At 41.6% G+C, this 18,644-nt stretch overlaps 2 protein-coding genes across 2 annotated transcripts; one reads left to right on the top strand and one right to left on the bottom strand.

Moving 5' to 3' along the window:
• The first annotated feature begins 187 nt into the window (after nt 1-187).
• LOC115044812 (zinc-binding protein A33) lies at nt 188-2,957 on the top strand. The gene is made up of 7 exons (XM_029504086.1): nt 188-320; nt 559-633; nt 795-890; nt 1,019-1,252; nt 1,829-1,851; nt 2,044-2,159; nt 2,243-2,957. Exons 2-7 carry the CDS (start codon nt 568-570, stop codon nt 2,794-2,796), a joined length of 1,089 nt encoding a protein of 362 aa, XP_029359946.1. The 5' UTR covers nt 188-320; nt 559-567; the 3' UTR covers nt 2,797-2,957.
• A 615-nt stretch (nt 2,958-3,572) lies between these two features.
• On the bottom strand, nt 3,573-17,584 carry LOC115044766 (uncharacterized). Its single transcript, XM_029503984.1, has 11 exons — nt 17,513-17,584; nt 12,630-12,695; nt 12,349-12,369; nt 11,958-12,233; nt 10,565-10,685; nt 10,266-10,441; nt 9,843-9,985; nt 9,269-9,416; nt 8,872-9,053; nt 8,691-8,783; nt 3,573-7,895 (listed from the first exon to the last, which is right to left on the bottom strand). Exons 2-11 carry the CDS (start codon nt 12,673-12,675, stop codon nt 7,206-7,208), a joined length of 1,896 nt encoding a protein of 631 aa, XP_029359844.1. The 5' UTR covers nt 12,676-12,695; nt 17,513-17,584; the 3' UTR covers nt 3,573-7,205.
• Between the last annotated feature and the right edge of the window lie 1,060 nt (nt 17,585-18,644).

The following is an 18,644-nucleotide window of genomic DNA, read 5'->3' as shown; positions in this document are numbered from 1 at the left end:
GCATTGTCTCCTTTCCAGGCAAAAAACTGCAGATATAAAGCACAATAAATGGCTGGTCACCTCCATCCAGTACTAGATTCCTCTTTCCAAAGACACTGGCAGACAAAAATAGACTCATCTGCGTCTGCTGCCATAAATCTCTGCTGCCACCCAGCCACCCAGACAGCAAACCTTCCTGGCAGCTGCAGTCAACAGCCATCTTACCACCCCTCCCTTTCTCTCCGCTACTTTCAATGGATCCATATATTCAGTCCGGCTGTGGCTTCTGACCTCTGCTTGTGCATGAATGTATTTTCTTGTATTCATGTACAAGCATTCAGGTATTTTTTACCTGAATATATGTCCTTGATGCTCTATTTAGCTGACCATTGCCTGGATTATATTTTTTCATTTTGCTTACATGTTTTTGTTTTTTGTTTAACCCCTCTCACTTTCTCGCTCTGCTTCTGTGTATTGTTCCACCTTTGTCCTTCACTTTGTCCCTCCCTCTCACTCCCTGCATCACTTTCAGGGCACTTTCTCAGGAGACATTTGATTTCTGTTTTGTACTTCTTGCAGAAAACTGGAATGTACCAAAACCACACCAAAGTCACCAACAACAACTGCAATAGAAATCTTCTCTGTGATTACAAGGTAAGCTTGGTGTTTTGCCAGCTGAAGAACAGATGATATTAAATTTTACATTTAGACTAATAATGTGGTCAGGAAATTAATCAGTAACATTTCTTGTATATGTGTATTTTTCGCCACATTTACCCCCTCCATGTGTATGTGTGTATTTGTGTGTGTTATAGCAAAAGCTTGTCCAGGCTATTAAAAGAATCAAGCATGAGGTAGATGAATGCAGAGAAGCAGAGCGAGAGACGTACGTAGAGTCAGTGGAAGTAGAGGTATAGTTTCTGCATTACAAATCTTTTTCTTAATTACACTTTAACACAAGCTTTATGCAAATATTGTCACATCTACACACTAATTCTTCAGTCACATTCCGTTATTTAAATTAATGTCCATCCTACAGGACAGTTTTGATGAACTGGAACGAGAAATCAGAGCTGAGTTTCAGAACCTCCATCGTTTCTTGGATGAGGAGGAGTGCAAGGACCTGGAGCGACTGAGGAGGGAGCGACAGAAGCAACTGAAGCAGCTGAAGGAGAGAGAGAAGAAAATTGCAGCACAAGGGAGAGACCTGGAGAGAGCAATCACAGTGCTTAACAGCAAATTGGCTGAGGAAGATAGTCCTAAGCTCCTCAAAGTGAGAAAGCCATTTTACAAAAAGAAGAAGTGAACATGCAAAAGCATTATTCTTATTTTTTTGACTTCAAAATACTGTGTTTTGGGGGATTATGCAAATTAAACTTAGATGCAGTTGGGGAGAAAAGAGGAGGTGCTCTCCATAAAACATTGCAGAAAAGAAAGCAGAGCACCACCGCACATGTTTAGAGTTACTGTTGGAAATTCCCTGGGCCTGGGACAAAAATGTATTCATCTCACCAGTGTCTTTAAAAAGAAGTCACTGCTGAGTAACGCTGTTAGCTGTTCTCCAGCTCTCCATCGGCACTAATTTAATCAATTATAGACATTGATTAGTTGAACAGTTGACTCATTTGGTTTTGTAGGTCAAAATCAATTTCTCATTAGAAGGTGAAAGGACAAGAGGCAGTGAAGGAATTAGTCAGCAAAAAGGAATGAACAGCACTATGGCAGCTCTGGATGAGGTCACAGCTGCAAACAGAAGAGCAGACAAAGACAGCTGTTGAAATAATAAAGATCCTTGTAGTTTTACATCTAGTTGCACTATGTGAACTTTTTTTTTTTTCTCTAATTTCAGGAAATTCAAGATCTTACAAAAAGGTAAGTCGTCCTGTTGTTGCTGTTTATTAACATTTATTTTGTTTTATTGGCTTCACCTCCACTAACTAATTAATCTTAAAAACATGCCCATGCTGTAAACCCATCACTACATTCTACTCTGTGCCATTTGTACCAGGACTGATATTCTGTCCACCCCATTGAATCGTCCCTCTTCCCTTTTTCTCCGACCAGGTCTCACGTTAGCTTTGTTCCTCCGGCAGAGGTGGACACTGAGGTACGCTCTGGCCAATTTGTGGGGCCCATCCAGTACAGGATATGGAAACATATGAAAAGCTGCCTCTACCCAAGTATGTTACTATAGGTCATCTAATCTGACGAAGTACATCCAAACAAAAGCAGAACTCACCTTTATTAACCTGTTTGTCAACAGATATTGCGTCATTGACCTTTGACCCTGAGACAGCCCACCCAAATCTGTCGCTATCCCAGTCTTGCACCGCGGTTTGGTTTGATGAGGATAAAGATACAAAGGATATCCAGCCCAACCCAGGTCGGTTTCACTACTACTACTGTGTGTTGGGTCACCAGGGCTTCACCACGGGGCGACACTACTGGGAGGTGGAGGTGGGTCATAAAACAGCGTGGAGGTTGGGTGTGACACGGGAAGATGTTCCCAGAGGGGAGATGGCTGCTACAGGCAGTTCCAACGGCTTCTGGACCCTGGCCCTGAAGGGTGGAGCCATCCTGGCCTCCACTGACCCGAAACCCAGTAAAGTCAAGGTCTCTGTCCACCTTGTCCGCATCGGCGTCTTCTTAGACTGTGAAAAGGAGGAGGTGTCCTTCTATAATGCTGTTACCATGGCACCAATTTACACCTTCACCATGGGAACAGTCTTAGTTCCTCTGTTCCCCTTCTACAACCCGTGTGACACAGATGATGGGAAGAACACAGCACCAATCAAGATGTTTACCCCCTCAATGTAATGAAGTACTACTGTCATCAGCTTGAACACTATTGGTCCAAAAAAGGTTCGTTGGAATCTATTTTTAGATGAGCTGAGTCTTTTTACAGCAAAGCAAGCCATTTGAAGAGATCATGACAAATTTTAGCAATTTAAGAAGGACATGTTTCAATATTTTCTGATATAATATAGGCAGTCATATAATATTAATTGGAAAATATTTGGGAGATTTGTTGATATTGAAAATAATTTCACTGCTAATGGCATAACATTTTTAGAGTGAATACAGTGTGCGTAGTGTAGGAGTGTTGCAGATATACATTCTCCACATTAAATATTCTCATGAAAAAAAATCACGAAATGTGGTGGTTATTTTACCCAATATGATTTTCTATGTATTTCATGTTGGTTCCATTTTAGTCATTAAATGCGTACATTTAAGGTCTCATGCTGTGATTTATAATAAGTTAAAACAGCAAAGCACAGGGACTATTTGTGGCCTGTGTGGAGCTTCAGGGTCTATAGCAGGTGTCCACAGCATTATGTTGTTACCTTTGGCCGGTTTATAAATATCTTTGTTGTGCCTGCTCTGCTATGACATGTTCTGGCAAGGTCATGGCAGTACTGGGAACTGAGGTGAGAAAGTGGTGCATGACACTCAGAACAAATACTAACTGAGTGAGATAACGGTGCCTGAGCGTGATGACTGAGATGGTGCAGACAGCTCTGAGAATATACTGTCCTACTGCAAGTTTGCTGCTCAGAGAGAAGGGAAAGGAGACACAAGAGCGCAGAAAATAATCATAATCTTTTGTTTATTTTTAGTATTCCTTTAGACATGAAATAACGAAAGAAATCCTTTTCTTTACAAAACATGTGTGAAGTGTTGTGCAAAAAAGGGAGTACAGAGAGAACAAGAGGAACGTCACACCACACCCAGAACCAGAACATCAGAAGTAAACAGAGAGCATCAGGGCAGAGCTGACTCACATAGTGCAAGTAGTGCCAGTGGTATTTACAGCAGTGGTTTCTATTAGTGGTTACCAGAGAAACCGGAATCCCTCTGGTACCCGTAAGATAGAAGAACTCTAATTCCACTAGGCTGAGTCTTATATTATACCGATAATGCCTAAACCATAGGCTCGTTCTACCGACTAATGCAGTTTCCACCTCTTTCACTTCCCTACTCACCCTGAGCGGCTCGGTATTACAGTCACTGATGATATTCAGTAGTGGTGCAGCATCAAAACGCTGTTTTGGCAGTCTCTCATCAGGTGCTTATCACAACAGAACCATCAGTGTTACGCACACAAAACTTTATCATTCATTTGCTGCCATCAAGAATTCCCTCACGTACACGCTGGGCCACAGACTTGATCGATGCAATGGAAAAACACCGGCTCACTCAGATTTCCTTATGCTACACATGATTATCATCTGGGAAGCTTATAAGTCAGACTTTCACTGTCACTTTTCACATTCTTATACAAAATGTCATATATCTCGCTCACATTAGCATATCATAGGCCAGTCAGTTATAATGCTTTGTTCAGTCAGATAGTCAGACAGCATTCTACATCTGTGAATACCCTACTAGTGTACAGACCGACTATCCAATACACATTTTAGGCACTAAAACAAAGACAAGAATCATTCAAATATCTCAAAATTACCATATTGTTTATGTTTTTTGTTTTTTTTTGTGGTTTTATACACATTCACACTCGTGACTTAAACACAGCACTTGTTTTGTTCACATTGCAACACGATTTAAGCAGGCACATCGATACCTTATTCACGACAGATGGAGAAGCTCACATTAAAGAACTGTAGTTTCATTCTGTACAAACAACACACGCACATATACGCACAATTAGTCATAAACCATTCACCCTTGTACGCCTGTGCAACACGGGCGACACACAGATCCCCAGCGCACAATGAACCTCACTCCTCTAGTCACACACAAACAACTTTAGCACAATAAAAGCCTGTGGTTCGAGACATGTAGTGGGCATGCTGCAGTCATTGCTTTAAGTGGCATAAACATTTTAATACAATATGTAAATACTAAGAGCAATACTGTGAGATGTGAGTATCATCATGTTGGAATGGCAACAATAGCAGATTATCGATCTAATATAGTCTTGGTGGATTTTTAGAATATTTAAATTAGTTCAAGACGTTAGTGATTATTAGTGTAAATAGTATATAGTATGTGTATATATTTTAGAGTCTGGATTGGTTGGTGAGAAAAACTAAATTAGTTTTCTTTTTTATATTAAGTATAATACAACAATCATACTATACACTAAAAACAGTCAGCCTTAAGGAGGTTAAAGTGGCGTACACATGCAATATTTACAAGGCTGAAATGTGTGTGTCTGGTTTGTTTAACTGTGTGTGATGTACTGTGTGCCTGTATGAAGGCCATTTTCTGTATTGCCAAAATGGGATTGTGGTTCCTTCACAGGTCCAGGCTGGAAATTAGGCATATCCACATTTTTCATTATCTAATCCTTAGATTGCCTTTGCTCATATTCAATACACGACCTGAATAACGAATTCTGTTTGTCCATCTAACATCGAGGCACCTTGATTTTTATTTTGTTAATTTTTTTGTTGTTTTACTTTTTATATTATATTGATTTTAGTATCAAATCTTATGGCTTGACATATATCTGGTATTAATTTAATTGTAAGAAAAATCTATTAGTCAGGAAAACTACCAAGAAGGCCTGTTGGTTATTGATGGACCTACAAATTTCCTACATTTCAATGATGTATTGAATCATTATGACTGTCTTATTGTGCTTTTCTCAAAAGGTCCAAAATGCTTTCTGTTGTCTTGAGTGCAGACCTGGACTCTCACTGTTTTGTTTTTTTTTTTTTCCAGTGGTCAGTTAAAACATGAGGTAGAGACATGCATTTTGTCACATAAAAACTGTATTTGCACACCTCCTCTGTATGGTAAATACAGGTTTCAACTAAGTTTTAAATGTGTTCACTGAACATCCACCAGCCTGCAAACTCACATAGATCAGCTCCAGACAGATAATGTTGTGGTAATGATAAAGGCCTCATATGACTAATTCAGAGACAATAAAAATTCTAGACAAAAATGCATAAACTTCTACCAAATTTTGGCAGGCCAAAAAAATATAGGAACTCTGTAATAGTCAACAAAACCACAAGACTAAATTCCCCGTTTTCTGTGAGCACATAGCTTAAAATGATGCCCTGAAAGGGAAGGAGAGAGGGGAGGGGGGGAGTAAGGTATTCAAGAGAAAATAAACTGAAAAAGACAAGGAAGGAAGGATAACTGAAGACAAACATAGAAAAAAAGAAATAAGTAAACACTTACTGACTTTATGAACATACCAAACATTTTCATTCAGTATTTGACCTTTGGATTGCCCAAAGTACAGTGGGAACATGGTGGTCCCTGTGGAGTGCCTGCAGTTTCTGCTGGCATTAGCTTCCTATTATAATTGTAATAGTAAATCGATTTCGTAGAACCACCAGTAAAGTCCAGATCAAAGACAATGAAAGGATTGGTCCAAATTTTAGGGATCAATCTGCAAAATGTAGTTTAATTGTGTAAAATATTGACTAGGGGTTTGATTCTCTATCTCAGAGACTATAAAGAGGTGTGTAAGCATTATTAGTATGTTTTCCTCTGTGGTTTAAGTTTGTAGGGGCTCATCTTTTTCCTACATGTGATGGCGTATTGCCTTCATATATGTGTTATACTTGTCCCAGAAGACTGGGACAAGTATAACATCGACTCCTCAGTTAAACAATAGTATGCGGTTGTGAAATTTAAAAAGAGCTTTCATTTTTGCCTTGATTATGTCCATTCAAAAGAATGTCATCACACGTTTTAAGTCTGCTTAAGATGCCAGGGGCTGAAGATTGCATGCATTTTAGTCTGCGTTATCCACATGCTAATAGAAGAACAAGCACCGTTATTGGGAAGGACGGTTAGTTAAGATCAAATAAAGAATTTTTATGAAATTTTGTAAACCTTTTTTGGGTATTTCATGATGTTAGAAAATACAAGTTAGCGGGTTATTTGTAAACTCTGCAAATGATTTCATTTAAAGATTGGCAGTTTTACTGTGAAATCATGCCCCATCCAACACACCAGCGAGGTGTATTCAACTAAAATGTTTAACAATCAGCAAGCCGCATTTGTTGTGTTAAGGGTGTCTGAGTCAGAAAGTCTCAAAGGTTATGTGTTAGTTATAGACACGTGAGATACTATTATCAAGGTAATACTGTGTTCAGGCATTAGACGTGTTAAACCAAAGCCCTCGCCCCAGTTTCAGTGGTTTCTTCATCATTTGGTAAGGGGTGTTCGATTGTCTACGGTGTTGGGACATAGAGAAGATCTGTGGGGCATCCCGGGTGTTTTAGCAGGGGCAGTTCTCAGGTTGTGGTTGAATCCTCAGCCACAGTGCCATCTTTGCTGGCCTCTATTACGATATCACCAGATTTAAGCTCCACTTCAGGGGTTTTAGGTGGGGCTGCTCTTGGGCCTGAGCCTCCAATAACATCAGCATGATCTGGGCTTGGTTTGGAATCAGGACCTGGTTCAGGTGTACCGTTGATGATTGGTTCGGGTGTGGCTGGTTTTGGGGGCTCCGGTGTGGGAGTGAGGGCACGCTTTACCTCCGGTGTTGGGGCTTTGGGAGAAGCTGGCTTAGTCTCTGGGCTTGGGCTGGTTGCAGGCTTTGGATCAGCTGGACTCAGACCACGCTTGGCTTCAGGGCTCGGGGCTGGACTAAGCTTAATATCCTCTGGCTTGGGTACCTCCAACTTTGCTTCCACAGGCTGATTAGGGGTTTTCTTGGTCTCAGGTGTTGGGCTGGCTTGAGTTTCAGCGACTGGACTGGGCTTAATTTCCGTAGCTGGTGGAGCACTTGGCTTCGCCTCAGCAGCAGACGGTGGACTTGGTTTGATTTCAGGGGCAAGAGAGATACTTACAGCCTCAGAGTCTGGGATTTGATCGGCAACATCAGTGTCAGTGTCCAGTGGGAGGGCGGTGTTAAAGCCAACACCGGAGTCGCTGGTCTCTAGGTTGCCAACTCCAACCTCTTTAGAGGAAACCTCCAGACCCTGACAGAAAGAGAACAGGCCAAATTTCAGACATTTGTACAGCAGCTTTGTCGAACAAGGCAATCCATCGTGCTTCTCAGAGGACATGAAACAAGACAACATACAAGAGACATACAGGGTAATATAAAAGGAGCATATCATTTGGATGAAAAAAAACAAAAGAAGAAAGAATAGAATTAATAATCAAAAGCTAAAGTTGGAGAAAACAGGGGAATAAAGATCACAGTGCAGCTACAGGACAGTGAGATTTGAAGGAATAGACCCAAATACATTTTAATAAAAGGCAGCAGCAAACAGAAAAGATTTCAGCCTGGATTTAAAAGAAGTAAGAGTTGGAGCAGACCTCAGGTTTTCTGGGAGTTCGCTCCAGAAAATTCTCGCATAGCCAGGCCTATCTTCACAGCACTGCAGCTCCGATAATGTGGTGCAAAATGAATAAATGATGCTTCTGTGTGTTTAGCTTTGACTTTGCGGGCAGTAAGCGAACCTGTCCCAGAAAATCTGAGAAGTCTGCACGGTGTGTAACATAGCCGCGGCTCAGGGATGTATTTTGGACTGAAAGCATTGAACGCCTTATCAACTAATGGTAATATCATAAAATCAACTGTGAAAGCCACTACGAAGATCCGAGACCTGGACTGATGTGATCCTCTTTCTTGATCTTAGTGAGGACTCTAGCAGCAGCATTCTGACTGAGCTGCAGCTCTCTGAACGCAGAAAACAGCATACAAATGGAGATATTATTAAAACCCCTCAAAGACGTAATTTTAAGAGAAATATATCACATATGCTTACTTTAATGTCAACCTCAGTGCTCTGAGATTTCTCTGTGTTGTCACCCTGGGAATGCTTGGATTCCTCACTGAGTTTGGTGATGTTTTTCACCACCTGTGAAGATGATAAAAAATAGACATTTAATATTCCAGTATAAACAACATCAGCAGCGCATCGTCAGTTTTATATTTGTCTCTCCAACCTCTCTGAAGGCCTCTCCTTCGTCCTCTTTGCCAGCATTTTGGGCAATCTTCTCCAGGGCAGCAGCCCTCTTTGCCCTCTTCTTCACTTTGATCAGACAGGACAGCAGGCAGACTAGCAGGAGGAAAACCAGCAGCCCCAAAAGAGCAATGATGGCCACATACAGTGACTCCAGCTTGTAGGCTGCATGCAGGCAAAAAAATGAATAAAGGCCAAGAGTGGGAGAGAAAATTATTCAACTGACCTTTTATTGATGTACTGAAATTCCAATACAAGAATACAGACTACGAAAGAAAGGAAATTTTCTTTCTGTTTAGTTATTAAAGCAATGATTTTGACTCTAATATTTTAGCAGCTATCACTTCATCCAATTTTCCAAACATTCCTCCCCTCCTTACGTTGGACACTCAGGTGGACGGTGGACACAGTGAATCCCAGGAAGTCAATGATTTTGAACTGGCCTTCATCTCTACCCGTGGCCTGATCGAGAACGATAACGGAACCCTCCAAAGAGAGACGGTCTTGGAAACCCAGAGTCTCTTTAGCCTGGAAAGCAAACAGAGCGATGTAAATTATTATTTCTGCAAATCTAAATCATGACAGGACGCCATGCATAAACACCAGCCATGACCATTTTTGAAGAGCTATGACTCTGAAGTAATGCCAACATAAATGACCAGTGGTCCATTAATAATTTACAAGAGCTACCTTGTTAGCAATAAAACAGCAAATGCACTAAAAAGTCTTTAACACTCAAATTCTTGTAAAGAAAAATCTCCTTGGAATAAAGTTATAAATAAGCAGCAATAAAAATGGCAGACAAATAGGACAATTAAATGAGCTGCACCCAAGAATAATAACCCACTTTATAATGTTATAATGGCTTTAGCCATTATAACTTCATTTTAGAGAAATACAGAAAATGCTACTAACAAAGGTCGGACTAAAAGATAAAGGAGAGGCATCAGTTACACTTGTGAATTCTCCCTTGTCCAGCAACAGATGGGGTGTGGCGTCATCTTTAAAGGTGTAGTAGACCTGGACGAGGGAGGCGTTGAGAATCAGGTTGACCTTTAGTTTTTTGCCGTATGGCAAGGTCACAAAGTTTTGGTGCTCTGAGATACAGAAAGACAGAGGGGAAGGGATGAAGAACAGAGGAGAATAAATACATCACCACTATGTTAATGGGCCCATTACATAATCTAAAATGCATTAGCCTGCTAAAGCCCATTAACATTTAGGTCTTTAAAAAGCCATTACGGCAGTCAAGAAAGGCATAAAAACCAGAAGGACAACAACAACAACAACAACAGCCTTGTGGGAATTGTTGGTCATTTAAATCAGGTCAAGCACCGAAGAAAAAAGCACATTATCCGTCTTCATTTGTCCTCTCACCTTTGACATTGAGACACACTTTTCTTTGGATAACACCCTCAGCATCTCTGACAGTGTAGCTACCCTCATCAGCACCCGTGACAGTGCTGAGGGTGACTTGCTGTTTGCTGACACTGATACGACCCTGATAGCCATCTCTGGACAACCCCGTACGGGTCAGCAGCACCAGAGCTGGTCTGCAGGAGGGAGAGTCAAAGATGAACTTTTTTCCAACCTTTCTTTTCTCAGTGTGCGTGCAGCATGGTGGGAAAATGTCTTTACAGATTCTCTATGATTAAAATATTGGAAACTGACTCTACCTGGAAGTCTGGTTGGCCTCCACAGCACTGGGCTTGTACTCCAGGGTGATGGGAGGAATAACCCCTGACAGCTGAATATGGTAGTTGTCTCCATATTTAATGATCTGCTCGTTTGAGCAATCTAGGAGGTAAAAGGGGATGTGGGAGGGTAAACATTTTGCTCTTGATTAAAAGGAAGCAACAAAGTTAATTACAGTCGACAGGACATAGTCTGGCATGTAAGTAGAAACAGTTGAAGGAAGACAGAGGGAGATTATTCGGTTCAGGTGTAGGAATAAATGATAGAAGAAAGACAGGGAAAGAGGGAATGGCTTGACAGATGAGTCTAAAAGGGGACAGATTGCTGGGAAACGAAGGAGCACTGATCCTAAAATATCAAGCAGGCTGCAATGAAAGGGTCAGGGTACAAACCGAACAGAAGGAAAGACAGTAACAACTAGATAAAGATGAGAAAACAGTAGGGAAGGAGGGAGATGGGAGTGGGTTGGTGGTTAAAAACATGCCTAATTACTGCCTGGCAGCTCTGGCACTCTCTCCATGAGAGCACGCACACACACACACACACACACACACACACACATTTACTCCTTCCATATGGCACATCTTCCACATTCCACTTCCGCTTTAGTGACCTTTATCCATGTCTGCATTGAGCCCACTCAAACTGGTCAGGGTTTAAGTCATTCCCTCCATTTCACATTTGTAAATGTATGTGTGTGTGTGTGTGTGTGTGCGCCTAATCCTATCAGATGTTTGCAAGTCATAGTACTAAATAAACACTGCAACTTGTAACATTCAGAGAGCGAACAGGATGTGTAAGTGTAAGGGTTTATTTGCCTGCTGACTGCATGATTAAAGGAGACGAAATTACTGATTTCAGATCAGCTATGGGAGCTCAGTCTTCATGGATGGATTACTGAAATGGAGGAGGTGGACGTCAGAGGCGTTCAGATCCTTTACTGAAGTCAAAGCAATATTCTATTCAAAACTGAAAATTTGTTCTGAATGCAGAACTGAATATCTGTCACAGAAATCTCAGGATCTTACAGGTAGAGTTATTAATTTGTTTTGACCTTTGGGTTTGGGACTATTGCAGAAATGTGAAGATGTCATGTTTCGAAATTGTTGTGGGGATTTTTCATGATATTTGTTAGAACGGAACAATTAATCTGGCAGCAGAGTTTGAAGAATGGCCTTTCCTGGACAGGTAAGTGCTGAAAATGCGATTTATCATAAAATGAATGGAAACTATCAGTGTTACAGTTGACTGTATGGTAAAAGAAACCAGCACTTTGCTGAATCTTAGGTTTAGATTTCAACTTTCTCTTCTATTCTTGAATATTCTACAGTTTAATATGCTAGTTGAGACACTTTCTAAAGAGTCATTCTGTACCTCTGACTGTAAGGGTGATGCGCCTCACGTCCTCCGGCTTTTCTGGGTTCTTCACCATGTACACACCCTCGTGCTCTTCACCCACAGCATCTATAATAAGGTGGCTGAGTTGGCGGTTGAGTTTGGTCTTGTTGTTGACCACAACACCACCTCGCATCAGGACCACATCAGGCGATCTCTGAGCAGACCTGTTCTGAAACGTGACCTCCAACCCAGGTGCAGGCAGCAAGATGTGAAAGTCCTCCCCATGAAACAGAGTCATAGAGTCCTCTTCCACTGGATTGTGTGATCAACACCAGAAGGAGGAAACATTGACAGGCACATAATTGGATTAAAAAGACATCATAGTTTAACACTGATGAGTTGTGTTTGTTCAATTGCGGAGTCTTACCATTTATAGGGGCAGAAAAAACTGTGAATGAAGAAGAAAGGAAAATTGAAATTAAAGGTGATGGCAGTAATATTTGGACTCTTTCATATCAGCAGTTTAACAGAAGTGCAGAATCTGAGTTTTTCTTTCCTACTCGAACACATTTGTGTTTTCTTTTATACTTTAGAATTTCACATATTGTCTACAAGACAATATGTTAAATAAAGAAAAATAATAATAGCATAACAAGCTAGTTGCCAAATAAGGAAATACTGTCACATGTGGAATAAGGCATGACATACCTACGGCGACCAGGAAGCTGAGCGTGATCACACCCACTGTCCCCATCCTGCTGGATTTTTCAGTGCCTAGAAGGACAATGGAAAGCTGTGCATGTTCAAAAGCAGTAAACGCAACAGGCAACATTCATTTTATTCTCACATTTGGACAGTTTGTAGACATGCTTAGAACATCTAGCAAACTTTAAGATTCTAATAAAGTGCACCCCCCATGACCAGTAGGCTACAAGGTCCTCAGACTTAGAATACAGCGATTCATTCGATTAGCTGAAAAATTGGCTGGAATGCAGTAAAAAAAAATTCTAAAATTCTTAGTACAATTGAAGAATTATCCAAAGGGTGAATTCCCATCAAACTCTGTTCATTAATGTGGAATGTCCTGCGAACATATGCAAAAACTCTATCTCTCTCTCACACTCACACTCACACTCACACACACACACACACACACACACACACACACACACACACACACACACACACACACACACACACACATTCCTAAGTAAGGCCAAATGAGGTGTAAATCTACTGATATACACAGTCTGAGGAACAATGTGTCAGATGCCATTAAAAACTAAAGTGACACATATGCTCCTCGATTCAGTGGCCTCGATCCAGTGGCATCCCATACAGGATTCATGAATTTCTCTGTTGCTACAGTCAGTATTGAGTTCACTGAAGAAAACAGTTAATAAAAAAACTGCATTTTCAAACAGAAAATACATAGTTGCCTCAATCTTATGCTTCGGTGAGCTTCAAACAGGGAATTTCCAGAGTGGGGAAAGTTGCAGGGCAAAATAAATTTCCCCCAAGCCCCATAAAGGCTGCTCAGAAGTATCCTGTAGGAGGAGGTAGTGATGTGAAAGGTTTTCCTCTGTGCTGAGACTCAGGGCCAACACATCAACGGGCTGGAGCTAGAGACACCTTCCTGTGGTTTTCATTTTAAAAGCCCTGGACTGGATCAGAAGGAAACACCTGCAGTGTGCACAGTCAGACAGAGCAGCATCTTTGTGACAGCCAAGGTTACCTCTGTGCCAGAAAAGGCTCCTGATAAAGTGAAAGTATGCACATCGACCTCATAATAATTGTATGAATGTTTCATTATTCAAGCAGTATCTTTTAACAGTGGCGTTAAGGTTGTTATTGGATTTTGCTCTGACTTTTTTAGTTTATATTCTTTAAGGTGCACAAAGAATGCAACTAGGCAACTTAATGACTCTGAAAAACCTCCCAAAAAAAAGAAAAAAGAAAAAAAAGAGGCTATTTAGAGAAAATCTTTTAGTTCTTGTAAATTCACTTTATTTGCCATTACCTAGAGGTTATTATTGGACTTCACACGTTCTGAAAACAGCCCGTGTAGCAACATTTGCCAATGAAAGTGTCATTACAACGTAATACCATGCCCGAGTTCGTCCAAAATAAGGGCCGTGAGTGCATTCAGGGGTCATAGTTAGGGTTATTCAAAGGCCTTACTGAAAAATGAAAATAAAGGCTGACCTCTTCAACAACACTCAGGTTATTCACTCCCATAACAGCACTTACAAAGTATGTCACATGTTTCCTCTCTGGGTCTCTTTTCCGTAACTGTTGAGAATACAGAGCACTGTTATTATGACACATGCCAACAGCTGCTTATGTCTTTAAGAGGCTCTTCTCTTTTATTTGTATGGTTACCAAGGCCCCTTGCTATGGATGACTGTCAAGAACTGTCTATTGATTATGCGCCTGAATTTAAACACAGAATAATGAATGACTGGCTAGATGTGTGTTGATCTGAGTAATGACCCGAGTTTCCAACATGAAACAGTCCAGTGCAAAATGGGCTGCGGGGAAAACATATTTTCCTCATGACCCCGTGGCCGGTTTCTGAGAGCGATCATGATTAAGAGCAACACCGCGGGGATTACGATGGTTTGAACTGCTTTTTGCTACACCGAGGCATCTGAGACAACACATCAGTAATTTGTGCATAAGAGGTTTTGCTGCAGTTTTCATTTACAAAGCCCAGAAGGGGACTGACTTACAGTTACACTTTGCAAAAGCTAATAAACACAGCAAAGATTACAGCATTTCATTGTAAAACAGCAGACACATAAACATCCCAATTCCTGCTGCAAATGATGCATTAAGTCGTCTGCACGCTGTGTATGAATTCTGTGTTGGCTCTCTGTATGTCTGCCACTCGTCTGTCTTTGTGTGTCTTGTTCCTTGTTGCTAAATGAAGGTAATTAACATTTCACTGTCACAACTGACAGGCAGAGCTGCTTTAACACACAGAAGGCCTGATACAGCCCTCTGCACTGTCTGCCACATACACCACACTCTGGGCAGAAAGCCTAACAGCCCACTGATTTTATTGTATCTGAAACAAAATATGGAGCAAACCTGCGTCACACAGAACAGGCTCTGCTGGCAACAAAACGTTTAGTGTCCTCTGCTACACTCGTCTGTAAAACTAAGATTACACTGTCATTTTATCACCGTAGCACACATCTTTGGTTTGCTCCTTTTTTGACGCCACGCCATCATAACTTGCACTACAACCCGACCAAGTGGCTATCAGCATTTAATTAGCTCAGCAATCAGACAGGCTCTGATGAGACATAAAAGTGAACTATGTCTGTCTGTTTTTCCCATCAGCAAGCCTCACAGGAATCACTACGGCCAATCTGGTGTTTCTCTTCAGGACCTCCAAAGGTTTTCCCTACATCTCTTGTGCTTTTGAGTATTTGAAGCAAGAATGAACAGTACAAGGTCTGCCCCACTGAGCACACAGAGGCAAGCGCATGAAAACACATGCGATGAGCTACCGTATGAGCTTATTCATCGACTGTCCTTCGGGCTGTACAGCACACTGACAGACAAATTCGCCATCTGCTCTCCTTCCCTGACTTCCTCGCCCGTCACTCAGCTTCATTCAGCCTTACTTCTACCTCACTGGATTCTGCTCTGCCTCCATTTGCTCTCACTTCTGCTAACATTGTCACATCCTCAAGTGTTACTTTCTACCATCATTACATTCCTGTCCTCCTCTGCTTCCTTCACTCAGTTTCAGAATGACTCCTGTCAACTTGAACCCACCCCACGCCGTTCAGTATCTTGGATGTATCGCTCATACCTCTCTCTTTTTTCCATGGATCCCTCTCTCTATCTCTATCTCTCTATCTCTATCTCTCTATCTCTATCTCTATCTCTCTCTCTCTCTCTCTCTCTCTCTCTCTCTCTCGCTCTCATTTTATCATGTCTCTTTCATCCTCTCCTCCTCCTTATCTTATATAATCCAAGCCTGTGCATCCCACTCTGAAATCAAAGCCTGGGTCTGTGTTCCTTCAACCTTCAAACTCCCTGCGTACTGGTAGCACAGACAGGCCTTTGTCTGTGAGCTTTAAAGAGGCGGAAATGTATTCAATGACTGCAGATGTGGGGACCCTACAAAGGGACGTCTGTAGCCTGTAGCCCTTATCGTTCATTTTTCATTTTCACTTTCTATAAAAAAGTGATGAGGAGAAATGACTCTGCATGAGGATGTCCCTCCGATGAAGGAGGCTTGCTCGACATGAGCTAAGATGTGTTTTTTTTTTTTTTCACAGACATCAGCACACGCGCACATACACACACACACACACACGCAGATAAATGCATATATTGCCTTCTCACAGCACTAGACATTTATAAATTATGAGGCAACAAAAAAAAGTAAAAAAGAAAAAGTACAAATGCACCAAGAGACATGCATGTGAAAGTGGCTGGTTGCTGACTTTAAACCTCCTTCAAACAAGTAAATGGGTCTGCCAAAGCTAAAATTAAGCACATTCAAAATGGAAAAACTTCCCATTTTCCACTCTGATGGTTCTCTAAGACTGGCCTCTGCATCACTGCTACTCTCATCTCATGTCTGCTGTCTACACAGCAGAAACAGATGATGATAGGAAATGGATTCAAACAAGCAGAAAATCTTGTCTAGACAAAATCCAAATGTACAATGTCTTAAAATGATCCAAGAGAAGAAGCCCGTAGCAGATCAGCCATTGCAGGACTAATGGATAAGACAGGCTTCCACCATATTCCTTGCACCTGTAAGAGCTATTAAAATCAGTGGGCATGAGGAGGGAGATGGGAGGGGGAAGAGGAGCTAAGCGCAGTATTGACAAAAAACAAGAAGAGGTGACAAGGCTGCAGAAGATGCGTCAGATTATGGTGAGGACAACAATACAGACACAATTCAACCGGCTGACAGGAGCAGCGCTGTTCCCACTTGTTTAGGGCCTTCCTGCAGCTCTGGTCAGTGTGTGAGCAGCACACTGCAGGCTGCAGCAACACATCCAGAGAGCCCTCAGACTGGACCATCCTCCCACAGCATGGAAGTGCTAAAGGTTTACAACTCACACCCTCTTAGACGAAGAGATGAGAGATGAACTTTCTTTAGGCAGACTATGAAAAAATAGACACGACCATGATAAATAATAATGACTTTACCTATGATGATTATAAAAAATAACAGTAAAATAATGAGGATGTCTATTTTTCGCCCCGATTCTCCATTTTATAACCAGCTCACCTGATTTAAGATGCTTTCACGCACAATCATGAACATAATCTTGCATCCCACGAAATTAACCTGCATATTTGTGAGTGACTGAAAATCATCTTAAACATCCAATAAAGACTAAGCCGGCTGCACCTCAGTCAGCAAACCTGCTCAGACATGTATTCGCGGGCAGTGATGATGAGCAATCGGTGATAAATGTCACAGCTTGACGTCCTACCAGTCACCTGCAGGCCGGGACGGCCGGCAAGCGCACCCACCAAAAAGCTGCAGAATTTAACCCGTCACACTCCGGTCACACGCGTGTGAGAGCCGAAAATCCCCGCTCACAGCTCACCTTCGTCCGGCGTCAGGCTGCCGAAGATGCGGGGCTGATGTGCGGGATTTGCGGGATGTCGGCTCGCTCTCAGAGCAGGAAATGTGTGCGGATGCTGCCTGCTGGCTGCCTCGTCGGCTCCTTCCCTCTCAGCCTCGCCACCCTCAAGATCAGCACTTCACGACTCGGGCTCAACATTTGGAGGATCTTCAGAATATGTCGGGCTCTGCTCGCGCTCGGAGACACTCGACTCCTGTCGGGAAACACCGGCCGCCCTTCGGCCCCCCGGACACCTCCGGTGATCCGCCACTGGGAGGGGGGGGGGGTATTAAACACGTCCAGTCCTTCAGGAGATAATTAGGAGACGATTTCACAACAGAAGTTTGCAAACTGCACGGATGCCTTCATGCTGTTTCTACAAACATATTCAGTGAAATATCACCCTGAAAAAGTCATGCCAGTTTGACAAGATGTCACAAATACACAAATTCAGTTTCAGTTTACAGTAACAGAGAAATCAATCCAAAACGGTCAGTCTTTAATCGGAAAAGACAACATTTCGTTAGAAAAATCCAGTCCGAAGTCTTAAGATTATTTGAAAAACAATATGTCGTTAAAGGAAAAACAACTGATGAGTCTCAGGTTTTATTGGATAGACTGTGAAACCAAAGTCCTAAAGCTTTCACTCACCGGTGTTTTGAGCTTAGAGCCACATTTTTTTAAACTTTGATTAAAAAAAAACTTCAACCACAGTCTCCTTGGTTAATGTTTTCCAATGCGCTCAGTTAGATCCCAAAAACATCTTCAGCAGCACAAAAAGGTCTCAATCCTGAAAGATAACAGAAATGAAGTGATGGATGCTGTGCTATGAATCTTTCCCCACTTTGACAGTTTAAAAGTTCAGTTCAACAGAGTAAAGCAAACTAAACCAAACTGTAGGGAATAAACATCCAAGTAGCTATAATAAAGTATGCCAAAAATATCTACATGGAGTGCACTGATTTGAAAGAAAATATGCACATGGGTGTAGGTAATAGAAAATATTTTATTGTCTTCGTTGACAGATCAGATAGATTTCATGATACGGTGCAATTACAAACCTGATGTAAAAAAAGAAAAAAAAAATTACACATTCATTAGTCCATCTTTGAAA

This window comes from Echeneis naucrates, chromosome 6, assembly GCF_900963305.1.
Source record: "Echeneis naucrates chromosome 6, fEcheNa1.1, whole genome shotgun sequence".
Taxonomy (NCBI): Eukaryota; Metazoa; Chordata; class Actinopteri; order Carangiformes; family Echeneidae; genus Echeneis; species Echeneis naucrates.
The sequence above is the reverse complement of the archived record's forward strand: the minus strand, read 5'-3'. Positions and strand labels throughout refer to the sequence as shown.